At 36.3% G+C, this 14864-nt stretch overlaps 3 protein-coding genes across 3 annotated transcripts; 1 reads left to right on the forward strand and 2 right to left on the reverse strand.

The window, feature by feature from the left end:
• Positions 1-260: 260 nt before the first annotated feature.
• Positions 261-6258, reverse strand: shmt1 (serine hydroxymethyltransferase 1 (soluble)). Its single transcript, XM_059558466.1, has 12 exons — positions 6129-6258; positions 5165-5263; positions 4811-4956; positions 4548-4663; positions 4293-4453; positions 3756-3837; positions 3095-3307; positions 2901-3017; positions 1009-1131; positions 783-899; positions 569-679; positions 261-488 (listed from the first exon to the last, which is right to left on the reverse strand). Exons 2-12 carry the CDS (start codon positions 5249-5251, stop codon positions 316-318), a joined length of 1446 nt encoding a protein of 481 aa, XP_059414449.1. The 5' UTR covers positions 5252-5263; positions 6129-6258; the 3' UTR covers positions 261-315.
• Positions 6259-8978: 2720 nt separating this feature from the next.
• Positions 8979-12606, reverse strand: pdap1b (pdgfa associated protein 1b). Its single transcript, XM_059558476.1, has 6 exons — positions 12333-12606; positions 12060-12151; positions 11483-11578; positions 9947-10065; positions 9627-9778; positions 8979-9529 (listed from the first exon to the last, which is right to left on the reverse strand). The coding sequence occupies exons 1-6, from the start codon at positions 12343-12345 to the stop codon at positions 9465-9467; spliced, it is 537 nt and encodes a 178-aa protein (XP_059414459.1). The 5' UTR covers positions 12346-12606; the 3' UTR covers positions 8979-9464.
• Positions 12607-12813: 207 nt separating this feature from the next.
• Positions 12814-14335, forward strand: bud31 (BUD31 homolog). Its single transcript, XM_059558489.1, has 4 exons — positions 12814-13055; positions 13270-13392; positions 13468-13634; positions 14116-14335. The coding sequence occupies exons 1-4, from the start codon at positions 12962-12964 to the stop codon at positions 14164-14166; spliced, it is 435 nt and encodes a 144-aa protein (XP_059414472.1). The 5' UTR covers positions 12814-12961; the 3' UTR covers positions 14167-14335.
• Positions 14336-14864: the final 529 nt, after the last annotated feature.

Here is a 14864-nt window from a genome sequence, read left to right on the forward strand (position 1 = left end):
GAGATGTACATTTTACACTTAATCATCAAGAAAATGGTTCACATTTACAATAGTTCAGGCTTTATTTGCACTGCATGTACAGATTACTTAAATATACAGTAAAACTTTTCATAGATTACTTCAATTTACAATGGGTGTAACCACAGAAGTGAGAGAAAACGTGATGAACACACTAGAGAAACCAATGAAATCTATAGTCAAAAATAGATCATTTGGTGATTTATATGAAAGGCAAGTCATCACATTGTACCTTTGTGTGACCTTTGTGTCCATTAAATCAATAGTAATCTGAGCAAACAGTCAGAAAGACCCCAATTACAACTCTGGCAGCCCAGGCATTGGGAAATTTCCAGAAAAGTCTTCAACTTCCTTTCGAATTGCACCTATTTTCAGTTGGTACTTCTCATTTCGAGCCAGTTCCTCCTTGAATTCCTTCAAAGTTGCTTTAGGATTCATGTTTCTTTGGATCTCCAATGTCAACTCAATGCCTGAGTGTAGATAACGCATATTGTCAATTATAAGATCAAAAACAATATTCTTTAATGTTACATTATTGCATAAAGCTCACCCTGGTGAATGAACTCCGCAACTTTACGGAAATCATCCTCCAATAGTCCTCGAGATGTAAGAGCAGGAGACCCTAGACGAAGGCCACTGGGGCGCAAGGCACTTTTATCCCCTTCATTACAAATTTTGGGAAAAGAATCAGTGGAATAACGGATTAGACTGTTGTAGTAAAACATACAAAAATAAGTCTAACATGATGTTTTTTTCCACTGCACCTGGGCAGGTGTTCTTGTTGCAGGCAATGGCACAAGCCTCCAGGACTTTCTCTGCTCTTCCTCCATCAGTTCCATTTGAACGCAGATCAACCAAGATGAGATGACTATCTGAGCCACCTACATAGAAGAACAATAGATAAAGTGAATACGGTCTCGGTCACCCTCAGCCAATGGTTTAATTCACGTATAATTTATGAATTCCTTTCTAAATCCTTAAGGAACTCACCTGTAACCACTTTGTAGCCCTTTTCCATTAGGGTGGCTGCTAAAGCCCTGCAGTTTGCTAGAACTTGCAATTGATAGGTTTTGAACTCTGGAGTCAGAGCCTGCTTTAAAGCAACAGCAACCCCTGCACATCACATCAGACAAATCAAATAAAGCACATAACCAAGAATACTGATAATCAGTTGTCATAAAGTAAAAAAAATAATAATAATTTTAGGTGATAACATTAATAAACAATGTAAATAATTATAGAATTAATAAACATTTAATATTTAATTTAAACAAGACATATTGGGTAGAAAAAAAGCTGCAATCAGTTTAAGGATGTCAACTGGCAGGAATATTAACAATCAATTGTCATAAAATTGAGTAAAAACATTAACAAATGGAAATAATTTATTAAATTAATACTGGTTTCAGTTAAATTAAACATGTGCTTTAAGTCCATTTTTATAAATATTTATAATCATTGGTCAAAAGTTTTTTTTATGAGTACATTTAGTGATAATATTAAGCACTTATTGAAAATTATGTAATTTATAATTATTACATTTGCTGTCTAATTTAAATAAGACTTTAAAATATTAAATTTAGACTAATGTATAGCATTTAATTAATTTAACGCAGTTTCATTGTTAAATTCATGTTTACAGAAAAGGCATATATTCCATAAAAAAAAAAAATCTGAAGATTGAAAAATATTTAAAATATTACTTTCGTCTTTGAATTTAAGTCAAGTCATAACTCCCAAGGTAAATTCAGTACATTATATATAAAGTGGGTAAAATAAGTATTGAACACATCTCCATTTTTCTCAGTAAATATATTTCACATCAATCCTTAAGTCTTGTTCTTTTAGTTTAGGCAATATAAAAGCAATTATGCTATAATAAGGCAAGCATTATTTTACGTTACTGGGCAAAGCAAATAAATTAGTATCCACTCACGTTTAACTTTTAGTCTGCTTGTTACAGTTTGAGCTCACAATTTTTTAATGTAGATAATTTTCATGACTAAAACATCTTATTGTTAAATTTCCAGCGTCTTACCTATAATTAATTTGGCTGGACAAGTATAAAAACTTTAAAGTCATTTTTCTCAGTTTCTCACTCTAGCGAATTCAGGTCTTTTGCCTTTGTAGGGCAGAATAGTGAGTTTCCTTGGCTGTGTTCGGGATTATTGGATGGTAACTGAACTAAATTAAACAGCAAGGTTATTCAATTGACATGTAAACAAGAATTAACAGATCATGGATTAATCAGAAACATTCCTAGTTTAAAGGGGGCATATGATGCGATTTCAGTTGTTCTTTTCTCCTTGGAGGGTAACAAGCTCTTGGTGCATGAAGAAGATCTGTAAAGTTGCAAAGACTAAAGTTTCAAATCCAAAGAGATATTCTTTATCAAAGTTAAAAAGTTAAGTTGGCTTGAGTACTACAAACACATACGAGCTTCATGACTGTGTCTGTAACGGCACGAAGGAAATTAACTGTCTTTACATTTATTTTGAATGATGAAGCTCACGATTATTGAAAGAGGCGTTACATTTCCGACGAGTGCTTGCAGTGTTCAGCCAATCACAATGCACTGGATCATTTGGCCAATCAGAGCAGACTGCGCTTGTCAGAAGGAGGGGCTTTGTAGAAAATAACACATTTGAAAGAGGCGGGGGCATAGAGAACCTACAATAATGTACAGTATTTGAAAAATAATGTGTTTTTTGAACATTAAAGCATGTGAACATTCTGTTACACCAAATAATGATCTTTCAAAAAGCATCATATGACCCCTTTAAATGCAAACTTACCTAACCTTATCTGACCTCATATAACTATCTCAACTTATCTTATCTCAGCTCACCTTACCTAAACACATGGAGGACGTCAGTTCTTACCTGCAATGGCATGGTTGTGAGGGCCGCCCTGCAGTCCAGGAAACACTGCCTGGTTAATCAGACTCTCCAGGTTATACAGGGTCTCCTTGCCTGTCTTTGCATCAACACTACGAACTCCTGAAATTCACAGGAGTGACAGTGCTGTCAATAGCCTAGATTGAGTATAACAGCAGGTGATCTCACACTGAACTCACCCTTCCTGAAGAAAATGACCCCTGCCCTGCAGCCCCTCAGGGTCTTATGAGTGGTGGTGGAAACAACGTCACTGTACTCAAACGGAGACGGCACGACTCCTGCTGCCACCAAACCACTGATGTGAGCCATGTCTGCCAGAAGATACGCTCCATTCTCATCTGCAATCTTCCTCAGGCGACTGTAGTCCAGGTTACGGGAATAACAGCTGGTGCCTTGACAATGGTGCACAGAGACCTTAATGGTGATGTTTGTCATTTCTTTTGATGTTGAATTACTTTTATTTTTTATTATTATTATTCTCCAACCAGCCCATCAGAGCAGCAATGACTTATTTTTGCAAAATCATAAAAATCATAAAAAAATAAGAAAAAAAAAAAAATGAAATCAGATTAAGAGGTCAATTTTCAGGTATAACTGGTGGTCATAAAATGTAATAACTTAAAAAAAAAAAAAAAATCAGTTTCCGTTGTTGTTGGCATTCTTTTTTTTCCTCCAAATAATTTATGAAGCACTATTAAAACAACGGATAGTTGAACAAAGGGTTTTCAAGTAAGATTTAATTTATTTATTTTTATTAATGATATTAATTACATTATAAATGCTTTACATATTCCAGATAAAAAAAAACAATCCTCAGATGTTCTAAGAAACAGCACTGACCTGCAATGATTAGTCTCGGGTGGAAAAGACGAGCATTTTCCTCAAGACGGTCATAATCGATGTACCCAGTTTCTGGATTGACCTGAACAAAAACAAAGAAATACAGGTTTAACACACCAGTGCTGTCTCAGCATTAGGGTTTTCTGTGCCCTAGTATTTACTCTAAACATGTTGTGGGGCAGGTTGATCAATTTGAAACTAGGATCATCAATTAGAACGCACCACTCAAACTGTTGAAGGGTCACACATTCTGAAGGCGGTACTGTTAAACATTAAAGTAGTCCTGGAATCGTTTTTCACAAAGGCATCATTCACCAAATCACTCGGCATGATGCAAATTCTGCCCATGTTACTTTTCTGGTTACAGATATGCAATTAGACAGTGGTAACAAGTTTGCCATTATGTAGACAACAGAAAAAAAATTCTTAAATGTTTAACCCTCAACTATGACCCTCTAGCCAAATTACAAATATGTCAGTTTTCCCATGACTTCAGTTTAGAGTTCACCACGATGTTGATTGTAATGGCGAGGTCACCTTATACGGCATGGACTCAAAGAAGATGGAAGTGGCTGAGATTTTCTTTTTGTCAGTCATGAAGCCGTGGGTGAGATGGCCCCCATCAGGAAGATCGAGGCCCATGATGCGCCCATGAGGTTCCACTATGGCTGTGTATACGGCAAAGTTCGCAGGTGACCCTGAGGAAAAAAAAATAATGTGCGCTTGAGTTAATGTTTCATACGTTTCAACATCCCTTTCAGCAACAGTCTAGTGACACAGAAACAAACCCACCAGAGTAAGGCTGAACATTGACTCCCCATTTCTCCGGGTCCAGGCCGTACACCTTGAGAGCTCGTTCCTGACACAAACGCTCCAGTTCATCCACATGCTCCGTGCCTCCGTAATACCTGATAACATCAAACAAAGTCTGAATTTAAACAAGCATTAAATGCACAAGCACAATGTCTATGTGCACAGTGTAAATCTTATTGACATGCACAACAACATAAAATTGTACTGTACTAGTACATAAAATGTAATTACACAATAGTCACCTCTGACCAGGATACCCTTCAGAGTACTTGTTGTTCATGCAGGAGCCCAGAGCCTCCAAAACAGCCCGACTAGTGAAGTTCTCAGAGGCAATGAGCTCTAATCCATACGTCTGCCGCTTCTTTTCCTTCTTTATTATGTTAAAGACCTAGTGCACACAGAAATATTTATATATTCATTGTGATATAAATCAAACTTCAGCCGAGCAAGGCTAGGCTAAAGCTGCATGTCACAAGGCAGATCAGAGTCTAGGAGAGCAGATTTCATCATAGCCCCCACAACTAGTCAAAACAAAAAGGTTTGCACAGCAGAATATCATTCATGGTTCACTGCATTGGGTCTCGAGGCTGACGTACCTCAGGATCATTTGTGCTCAGAGGCTCCAGCATCATCTTGTTATGAGATTCCCATGTTTTATTGTTATGGCCGTTGATCTGTGCCATAGTTTATTTTCTCTAGAGGAAAAAACAGTTAGAAGACCCCCCCATATGCAAAACAAACTGTATACACTGGGTTACATATTTTGTAATGATAGTATTAATGTACTTGATCTCTTTAACAGAGTATCCTTGGATCAAATGCGTAGTATGAATTTGCTTAGACTGATATCCAGTCATCGGTTTTAAGTCAAATAACGCTGAAATAAAACAGTAAAAAGTCCTACAATTACTAAAAACTAAAATTAATGAAGGGAAATATATACATATTTTTTAAATGGCTAAAACGCAAATTAAAAGCACACGGGAACTAAATTAAAACCACGAGTAAAAGGTAATGTAGAATATTAATAAAAACTGTAACAGTATGTAAACAACAGTGCTCAGCTGTCCATCAAGTGATGCAACAGCTGCCAGCTCAGATTACCAAACAAACTTTGATTATGTTTCTCTCACTGATCTAGCAGATGTTTTTCCACGTCTGGTCGAGAACTTTGAAAAGGTAAATTTAGATTTGCAGCTATTGACAAACAAACCGGAACTACTGCCATTAGGGCTACATTTTTTCCCGCGAAATACATCCTGTAACTGTTACATATCAAACAACGTGTGGCTAAGGGACAAATGCTTACATTATAATAACGAAAACAATGTGATTATTTGACATGCAGGTGTCATATGGCAATTTGTGCGTACTCTTTATGCACCTATTTGCACAACAACGGTAACATATTAAAACATTCTTCGACCGAGACTGTGGAGCACATGCAGAGTCACAAGGTTTGGATTTGATCCACTACCGTTTGCTTTACGTTACCTAAGCTTTAAACAGTGTTTATCTATACAGATGTGATATATAGAATGAAAGTCTTCTTTTACTTACCTTTACAAATGTGGTTAGTGGTTCGCCCCAAATTGCTTTATGTGAAAACTTTCTTTTAGGTTTCCTCGTGTCAAAGTCCGCGAAATTTGTAGACAAATCAGCGCGATGCGGGGCGTGGCTTATCGATCTCCTGCCCCTTCCACAACGAAAGGCGTGATTATGGAAGCATATGGGTAGCATTATTCAATTTGGAATGTAATATGCAAAATGACAATGCAATATGTAAAATGACAATGCATTTCTGTATTTACATTTACATTTTCCAATACATTTGTGCAACGTTTGGTGCAAAATGAAAATTAAATTACATAATTTTCATTTGCCATTTCATACACCATTTTTAATATGTAAAATGAATACTAATTTTAACGCTTTATAAGTTGCAAAATTAAAATGAAAATATATTACAGAAATGATTAGATATGTCTAACATGTTCAAGCAAAAACTGTGGCAAAATGATCATTTAAATGCTATTTTTCTTAAATGCATTAACACTCACAGTCAAGACACTTACGATTGCATTTTCATTCAATGTCCCGCAATGAATGTAGCAAAATTCAATGTGCACATTGAAAATGCATTCCGAGCCGATCACGTGTCCGCCCCCTCCCGACACGTCAATCACTGCGTGAACAAGGCGGGGCTTGCAGAAGGTCAGAGACTCAAATCTCAAGAAAAGGATTCAAGTGAGAGAACATGGACAAGACAGTTGGTCCGTGTACATTTTGATCATTTCGGTTTATGGCTTCAATATTTCATTCGCACTTGTGGGCGGAGCTGAAATGCTTCTTTCATCTGATTGGTCGAATCGCTCAACCTTCAGCTCGGTCTTTTCATTCTTTCAGGCAGAATAAGAGTCAGTGCGAGTGAAGCACTGTAATGTCTGAAACTACACTCACTGTTAATTAGCATAATATTTTAATCAGATGTAGCTGGGCACATAATTCGTGCTGCTGCGACTTGCAAGAGACCCCGTTAAATTATTTCTAGGTTGTATACTGTATTGTATAAATATTGTCCCACTGATAAAAACAGTGCAAATAGTTCTGTCTCATTGGATAACAGTGAAGTGGAAATAAATATAGTTTTAAATAGGATTTTTTGGGAAGGTAAGTCTGGCCAGTTATACAGCAACACGAGTCAGACGAGTCTGAAGATCTGAGCTGAATTTGGTGAAACAATAAAGTTCTAGTCTGTGTCAATTACTCTCATAATAAATAATAATAATAATGTTACCCATATTTTTCGGTATAAGTTGCATCAGTCCAAAAATACGTCATGACAAGGAAAAAAACATATATAAGTCGCATTTATTCAGAACCAAGAGAAAACATTACCGTCTACAGCCGCGAGAGGGCGCTCTGGGGTAGGCTACAGGAGCACTGAGCAGCATAGAACTAATTTTACTATTTTTATTTAGAAATGTAACTATATTAATTTTTACAATTATTTATTAATGTCACACACACATACCTAGTGCCTTATGACTTAAAATATGAGAGTGCTAAATGTTACAGACATGGAACTGTTCAGTCTATTATTGATTTTTATTTCCACTTCACTTTTATCCAAAGAGAGAGAACTATTTGCACTGTATTTATCAGTGGGACAATATTCATACAATACTACAACCTAGAAATAATTTGCAGGTCTCAGCAGCACGAATTATGTGCCCAGCTACATCTGATTCAAATATTATGCTAATTAACAGTGAGTGTAGTTTCAGACATTACAGTGCTTCACTCGCACTGACTCTTATTCTGCCTGAAAGAATTTAAAGACGAGCTGAAGGTTGAGCGATTCGACCAATCAGATGAAAGCAGCGTTTCAGCTCCGCCCACAAGTGCGAATGAAATATTGAAGCCATAAACCGAAATGATAAAAACGTACACTGACCAACTGTCTTGTCCATGTTCTCTCACTTGAATCCTCTTGAGTCTCTGACATTCTGCAAGCCCCGCCTTGTTCACGCAGTGATTGACATGGCGCAAGGGGGCGGACACGTGATCGGCTCGGAATGCATTTTCAATGTGCACATTGAATTTTGCTACATTCATTGCGGGACATTGAATGAAAATGCAATCGTAAGTGTCTTGACTGTGAGTGTTAATGCATTTGAGAAAAATAGCATTTAAATTATAATTTTGCCACAGTTTTTGCTTGAACATGTTAGACATATCTAATCATTTCTGTAATACATTTTCATTTTAATTTTGCAACTTACAAAGCGTTACAATTAGTATTCATTTTACATATTAAAACTGGTGTATGAAATGGCAAATGAAAATTGTGTTATTTCATTTTGCACCAAACGTTGCACAAATGTATTGGAAAATGTAAATGTAAATACAGAAATGCATTGTCATTTTACATATTGCATTGTCATTTTGAATATTACATTCCAAATTGAATAATGCTACCCATATGCTTCCATACGTGATACATACAGAGAGCACATTTTCCTTTTTCTTCTGTTTTCGGCATTTTTTTTTTTTTTACATACCCTTTTTGTTCATATCTCATATACATGCTACAGTCACCCTGGGCTTTTCTGGGACTTGGAAAGCAACGGTATGGAGTGTCCAATACGATAATACTAATATATGTAACAATATATATATATATATATATTATTATTATTTTTTTTTTTATTATTTTTTTTTAACTTGACCAAATGTTTCTTATGCATTCAAAAAAAAAAATACCGACTGTCAGTACATTTAACAACTACAACATTTTGCATAAAAAATGTGCTGAAGTACAAAACTGCACCTTAAAAATCAAAACAGTTCTTAAGGTTCACAATAATACTAGTGAGATACACAAAACAGTTGACAATATAATGCAAATACATTTTCAAAAAAAAACGTTCTGACATTTTATTGGTGCATGTTATTCTTTACATTATTTGAAGAAGAGAATACCATCAGAACATCACTCTAAATACACGAGGTCCTTTACATCTGAGGACAGATTATTACGTGTTTATCCTTACAATAATCCTTTAAAATGAGACTGCAAAACTGACTCAGCTACATGTGGCAATATGTTAATATATTAATAAATATGTCTGTATTTCTAATATCACTGAGTGAAAGCAAGCATTAAGATTTAGCCACTTCAGTGACAGCATCAGGGCTCTCACAAAGGCATTTTATTTGGACAATTAAAAGGCTGCTTTCTGGGTTAATATACTCTGATATATTCCTGTTCAATGGAACGCTGTGTTATAGCATACCACATTATCTTTTGCTTCGTCTTCAAAAATAACATTGTCAATATCATCGTATACTGTCCACAAATGCATCAAAACCTCTAAGAATCCACTATTTGGATTATTTGAGAGACAACGTATGTAGTCCTTTAGCCGCTGCTGCTGCTGCCTGCGTTGCTTCTTTTGCTAAAGTGACAAAGAAGAATACAATAATGAATCTCTGATTGCCAGCGAGACATTTTCACAAGTTGCTCTACAACATCAACTAATGCGGACAATTTACCTTTCCTTTCCTCCTCTTTTTTCCGTGCAGCGTCCTCACGTTGCTTTCTGATAATGGCGAGTCGAGCGAGGTCCGCTTTAGCTTGATCTGTCTTTCCTGCTAAATGCATTTTCATATACCTCTCCTTGGCCTTTTGCTTTTCAATCTCTTCTCTGAAATATGAAAAGAAACTTATTGAAAGAGTAGAGAAGGGACAGATTCACGTGTCTAGATGTCTAGCAGTGACAAAAACTGTGACATAACATGAAGGTAAATAATGAGATGGTATGCAGTAGCTGAAGGAAAATGTTGTTAGCTGCACTCACCCCAGTGTCTCTTACCTTTCTCTTCGGGAAAGCTGTTTGGGAGCCTCAAGTTCTATGTCTGTGACTTTCTTTGCTTTTTGGGCGACTCGATTGGGATTTTCAATCTCTATCAAGCCCTCAACTCCCTTTCTTTTCTGTGACAAAACAGAGATCAGTGTTGTTATTGTTAACTGAAACTAAAACTTAAAGGGTTCCTTCCTGTTTTTAACCTCCCTCATCAGAATGCTCTGTTTGAACAGGTGTGACAGATTGTAGACTCTCAGAAGTAAACTCTCACTGCTGTGATTGGCTAATAGTTGTGTGTTTGACAGCCTACATCTTTCACAGATGGATGCTGCTGTGATGAAGTGAATTTCTTACTGACGCCGTCCTGATCTTCATTAAACAAAGTTCTTCCACTCTTTCCTAATGTTGGGATCAGAAGGAAGGCAATGCAAATATAGTTTTTCCACAGCTTGGCACTGCACATCGTCTTGTTTTCATCATCACAGCCTTTTTAATTGTTTTGGTTTCTGCATAGACCTGCGCTTTCACCTCTCTTGTAAACACTATATGCATGAATCAGTGGGCGGGGCTAAACAGGGAGCGATGTAGAAGCAGGCGTTGATCTTCTTCTGCAGAGGCGGAGCTTATCCACACTATTACATCAAAGAGTAGAACATTCCACAAGCTGATGTTTTGGCCTTCAATATAAACTGTTTTTAAACTAACGGGAACATTTTGAGTTCTAAAACTTACTGGATGTTTTTAAAGTTAAATTACCTCTTATATGTCAAGGAAAGATCAAGGGAATTTTGGTTTTTCAGTTCATGACCCCATTAAAACATTTTCAAAAATAACAAATATTAAATGAAAAATTTGAAATGAAACTTGAAATGAAAATGATAAATGCTCTTGTAACTAACTGAAATAAAATAAGTTTAAGCTGAAGTACTACAAGTAATAAAAACTAAAGTAAAAAAAAAGCTAAATAGAAATATAAAAAAACTAATAAATACAACAAAGAAATGTGACAAAATTACTAAAATGTAGACACATTTAAATTTAAAAATAAGAAGCTAATTCAAGACATTAATAAATACTATACAAGTAAATAATAATAATAATGAAATTAAACTGATGGAGACAAGAGATCAGTTTGTTTCCATATAGGCATTTTGTGCATTCATACAAAAGCTCATGCTGGAACTTGACCGCATTATTTGATACAACATCTGCTGAAGTACCGCCAGCCTACAGTACATTCATCAGATGACAGTGAGTGTGACATCCCACATATATATATACATATATATATATATATACTTCCTACATTACAAACACAGTGACTGAGTGACTAATCAAAAAGCAATGCTCTGCTCCACTCAATAAGATTCCACATTAATGAGACTGAGTAAGAGCATGTCAGACCCATTAGACTGAGTGAGAGCATGTCTGACACTTGGCTGAATGTCTACGTCCCACCACAGTCGTCTCAGATGAATGGATCTATAAGTAGGTTGACAGCTCTGCAGGAACATGGACTCGTCATCAGTCTAAAAGAAAACTTACCTCAGACCCCTCATCGTCACTGTCCTCTGAACCTGACGCTGTCAGTTTGTCCTCGCTCTGATTGTCGTTTACTGCTGCACCTTCTTCTTCTTCCTTCTACAGTGTAAAATAAACCATCAGCACATGCAGCGATGAATCTGTTTAGCTAATTTGACATGCGTATAGGCACTGAATCAGAGAGTGGTTGAAGTGAAAAAATTAAAAATATCGACTGGACTGGATGGAGAGCAGTCTGAATGCAAGCGTGCAGCTGACTGTAACAAAAGGACGGGGTTTAATTAAGTGGACTAAATTATTGGAGACGTCTGCCTTTCATCACCTGAGCGAAATGTTGTTTCACTGGAGTGTTAAAAATTATCACTGTTATGATTATGTTGATTAAAAATGCTATTACTTTTTTTTAAAGAAATTAAACATATACATTAATTAATTGTTGGCAGTGGGATTAATAAAAAAAATTTAAGTGAATTTTCATTTTTTTTTAATCTCTTTTTTTTTAAACGCCCAACTTAAATGCTGTTGCTTGATGTTGCTTAATATTTGTCATATATCTGTATGAATCTTCAATAAAACTTACCTTTTTTCGTTCTTTTTCTTCTTTCATTTGAGCATCTATTTCATCGGGACTTGTGTAAGTTCTCATGCGACCTTTATGGCCACCTTTTTTCCCTAAAAAATACAAATAAATAAAAATAAAAGCAGATCATTTTCTAATAACATTGTTACAAATGAAAATATGCTGATAACAGAGAAGACGTAGTTTAAACGTACAAACACCCAGACAGTATATAATGTCAATCATAAGACCAGGCTCTGACAGCCACAACATACACAACAAACGATCCCTTACCCCCTTTAGGCATGATGAAGATTAAACTTGACTGGATATAAAAACAAAAACAGTCGACTAAAGCACACTCGAAGTCACAACAAAAGCGTGGTAGTTATGAATTATGTCATATCAGGTTGCCACACTTCGCCACATGCGCGCGTATCCAGCTCTAGACAACGGACTGAACGGCAGCAATTAATTATAGTTACGTGGTTTGATTTGGCTCTGGGGCGATACAGTAACTAAAGCAAATACAAAATCCCACGATTAAGTAGGTACAGTCATCGATTAGCATATAGCCAGCTGGTCCTATATTTAAATTCAGGCACTCGATCGGACACCTAGCCTGATGCAATATGCTGGAAGATAGAATAACACCGCAGCTTCACCATAATAAAACTATCGCTGATATGTGAAATAGTCATGATTTAATGCATTCCGCTTTAGCAATTGAAAACAAGGCTGGAAATAAGTATAGTTTGTGTTTTATGTGTGAGAACAAAGACAGCTCGTTGACGTGACGACTCACACTGAAAGGACCCTCGGAGTGACGTCACCCGCTCGGCGACAGACATCGGGCAGTTCTTCGTGAAGCGGCTCGCTGTTGATAAATAACTGAGGCGATCGTTTATTGTTTAAATAACATAATGCCTAAGGTGAAAAGGAGTAGGAAACCACCTCCAGATGGCTGGGAGCTCATAGAGCCGACTCTTGACGAGCTGGACCAGAAAATGCGCGAAGGTTCGTTCAGCAAGCTAGAAACTAACGTTAGCTATAAAGCTAACGAGGCGATTGTTTGTTTGGGATGTTTAATCAGTCAGGATGAATGTTAGTGTAGTTAACATCAATATTCACACGTTTAATTCGTTTATTTAGAATGAGAAAATGTACTGTTTTTATTTAGCTTTTATTGTGAATGTGTTCCGATGTTTATAAACTGCTGCGGTGTTTTCAGTTGAGACCGATCCTCACGAGGGCAAGCGGAAGGTCGAGTCTCTCTGGCCGATCTTCAGACTTCATCACCAGCGCAGCCGCTACATCTTCGACCTCTTCTACAAGAGGAAGGCCATCAGTCGAGGTGTGGGGGTGGGTGCAGTCTTTTGTACCGTTTGTTTCTAGGTGAGTTGTTAACTTTTATGAGCTTCTTTCGCAGAGCTTTATGAATATTGCATCAGAGAGGGCTATGCAGACAAGAATCTGATTGCCAAATGGAAAAAACAGGGCTATGAAAATCTGTGCTGTCTGCGGTGCATTCAGACGCGTGACACAAACTTCGGGACAAACTGCATCTGCAGAGTTCCCAAGGGCAAGCTCGAAGTGGTAAGTCATGCAAGTAGTTTAATTTACTCAGTCGAATACATCCGTCACATGTAAAAAAAAAAAAAAAAAAAAGTTCCATCCAAAATCTGTCCCATTACTTAACGTATGCCTTTAAAAAAAATACACTAACTGCTTGTTTAAAAAAAAAAAAAAAAACTAACTAACACTAGCTTCTCTAATATTTTGTATTCTTTTTATTTATTATACAATTAACAAAAGCAAAAAAGCCTCTACCACTAGCTAGCTCTACTCTTTTTCTATTTTTTCTGTTTTCTTTTTATTTATTATATAATAATAAATAAATAAAACCTTGCTATGTGTACAGGCTCAGCTAACTGAGGCTTGTTATAGCACTTGTGTATCATTGCTCTTTTATTGATTTTGATTGCTTCCATTGTTAAATCACTTTGGATAAAAGTGTCTGCTAAATGACTAAATGTAAATGTGCCACTGTTCCTAATTTGTGGTTTTGTTTTCTTAGGGTCGTATCATTGAGTGCACTCACTGTGGATGCAGAGGATGTTCTGGATGAGTCAAGAGGGCAACAACGTTTCGAACTTACTGATTTTTGATTTGTATTTTTAATACATTTATTGGGTTGTCATTACAATGTTGAAACGGATTGTATGTGTATGCTTTGATTTTGTATTTTCATTATTTTTCTTTCATTATTTGTATTAAACCGTGTGTCTTATTCTGGGTTACACTGTCCAGTCTCGTGCTTTGAGTGTGTGCTTCCATGATGTGTGTTGTATAAGCAGGCTCTGGTAAAGGGAGTAAGGTAGAATATTTCATCCCATACAAATCAGAATTTTTGTGTTTGTAAACAATTTTTTTGTATGAATCTTTCAGTTATTTATTTTATATGTGCATTGTTAACTGCCTACCCACTGCAGCGTGGCATAATGTGAAATATCAGTCCCTCCCTAGCAGGTTTATGAATAATCTTTTAATGAGACTAATGTTAGAAAGGTGAAGTGTGTGTTATCAGTTTTATCTTGGAAGGAACGAGGGTACATCTCAATATCCTGACCTTTTCAGAATTACCACTTTCTTTTTTAAAACAAAGATGAAAACAAAAGTCAGGGTCAAAGAGAAAATCTCCCTGATTCATCAACTATTCTCTGTATTTTCATTACTAAAAGACATACAGAATTACATAAAAGACTGAAACTCAGAATTTCACCATCTTAAAAACTGCTGGGTAAATCTGTGTGTATTCAGTCATTT

This window comes from Carassius carassius, chromosome 1 (genome assembly GCF_963082965.1).
Source record: "Carassius carassius chromosome 1, fCarCar2.1, whole genome shotgun sequence".
Classification (NCBI taxonomy): Eukaryota; Metazoa; Chordata; class Actinopteri; order Cypriniformes; family Cyprinidae; genus Carassius; species Carassius carassius.

Coding starts and splice junctions, on each gene's coding strand:
- pdap1b (XM_059558476.1), bottom strand. Junction 9,779..9,946: donor CAGCTTTCCCGAAGAGAAAG/GTAAGAGACACT, acceptor TTCATATTTCAG/AGAAGAGATTGAAAAGCAAA. Junction 9,530..9,626: donor AAAAGAGGAGGAAAGGAAAG/GTAAATTGTCCG, acceptor TTGTCACTTTAG/CAAAAGAAGCAACGCAGGCA.
- bud31 (XM_059558489.1), top strand. CDS start 12,962: ATGCCTAAGGTGAAAAGGAGTAGGAAACCACCTCCAGATGGCTGGGAG. Junction 13,056..13,269: donor GGACCAGAAAATGCGCGAAG/GTTCGTTCAGCA, acceptor CGGTGTTTTCAG/TTGAGACCGATCCTCACGAG. Junction 13,635..14,115: donor CCAAGGGCAAGCTCGAAGTG/GTAAGTCATGCA, acceptor TTGTTTTCTTAG/GGTCGTATCATTGAGTGCAC.
- shmt1 (XM_059558466.1), bottom strand. CDS start 5,251: ATGGCACAGATCAACGGCCATAACAATAAAACATGGGAATCTCATAAC. Junction 3,838..4,292: donor TTGAGTCCATGCCGTATAAG/GTGACCTCGCCA, acceptor GTTTTTGTTCAG/GTCAATCCAGAAACTGGGTA. Junction 900..1,008: donor GGGCTACAAAGTGGTTACAG/GTGAGTTCCTTA, acceptor TCTTCTATGTAG/GTGGCTCAGATAGTCATCTC.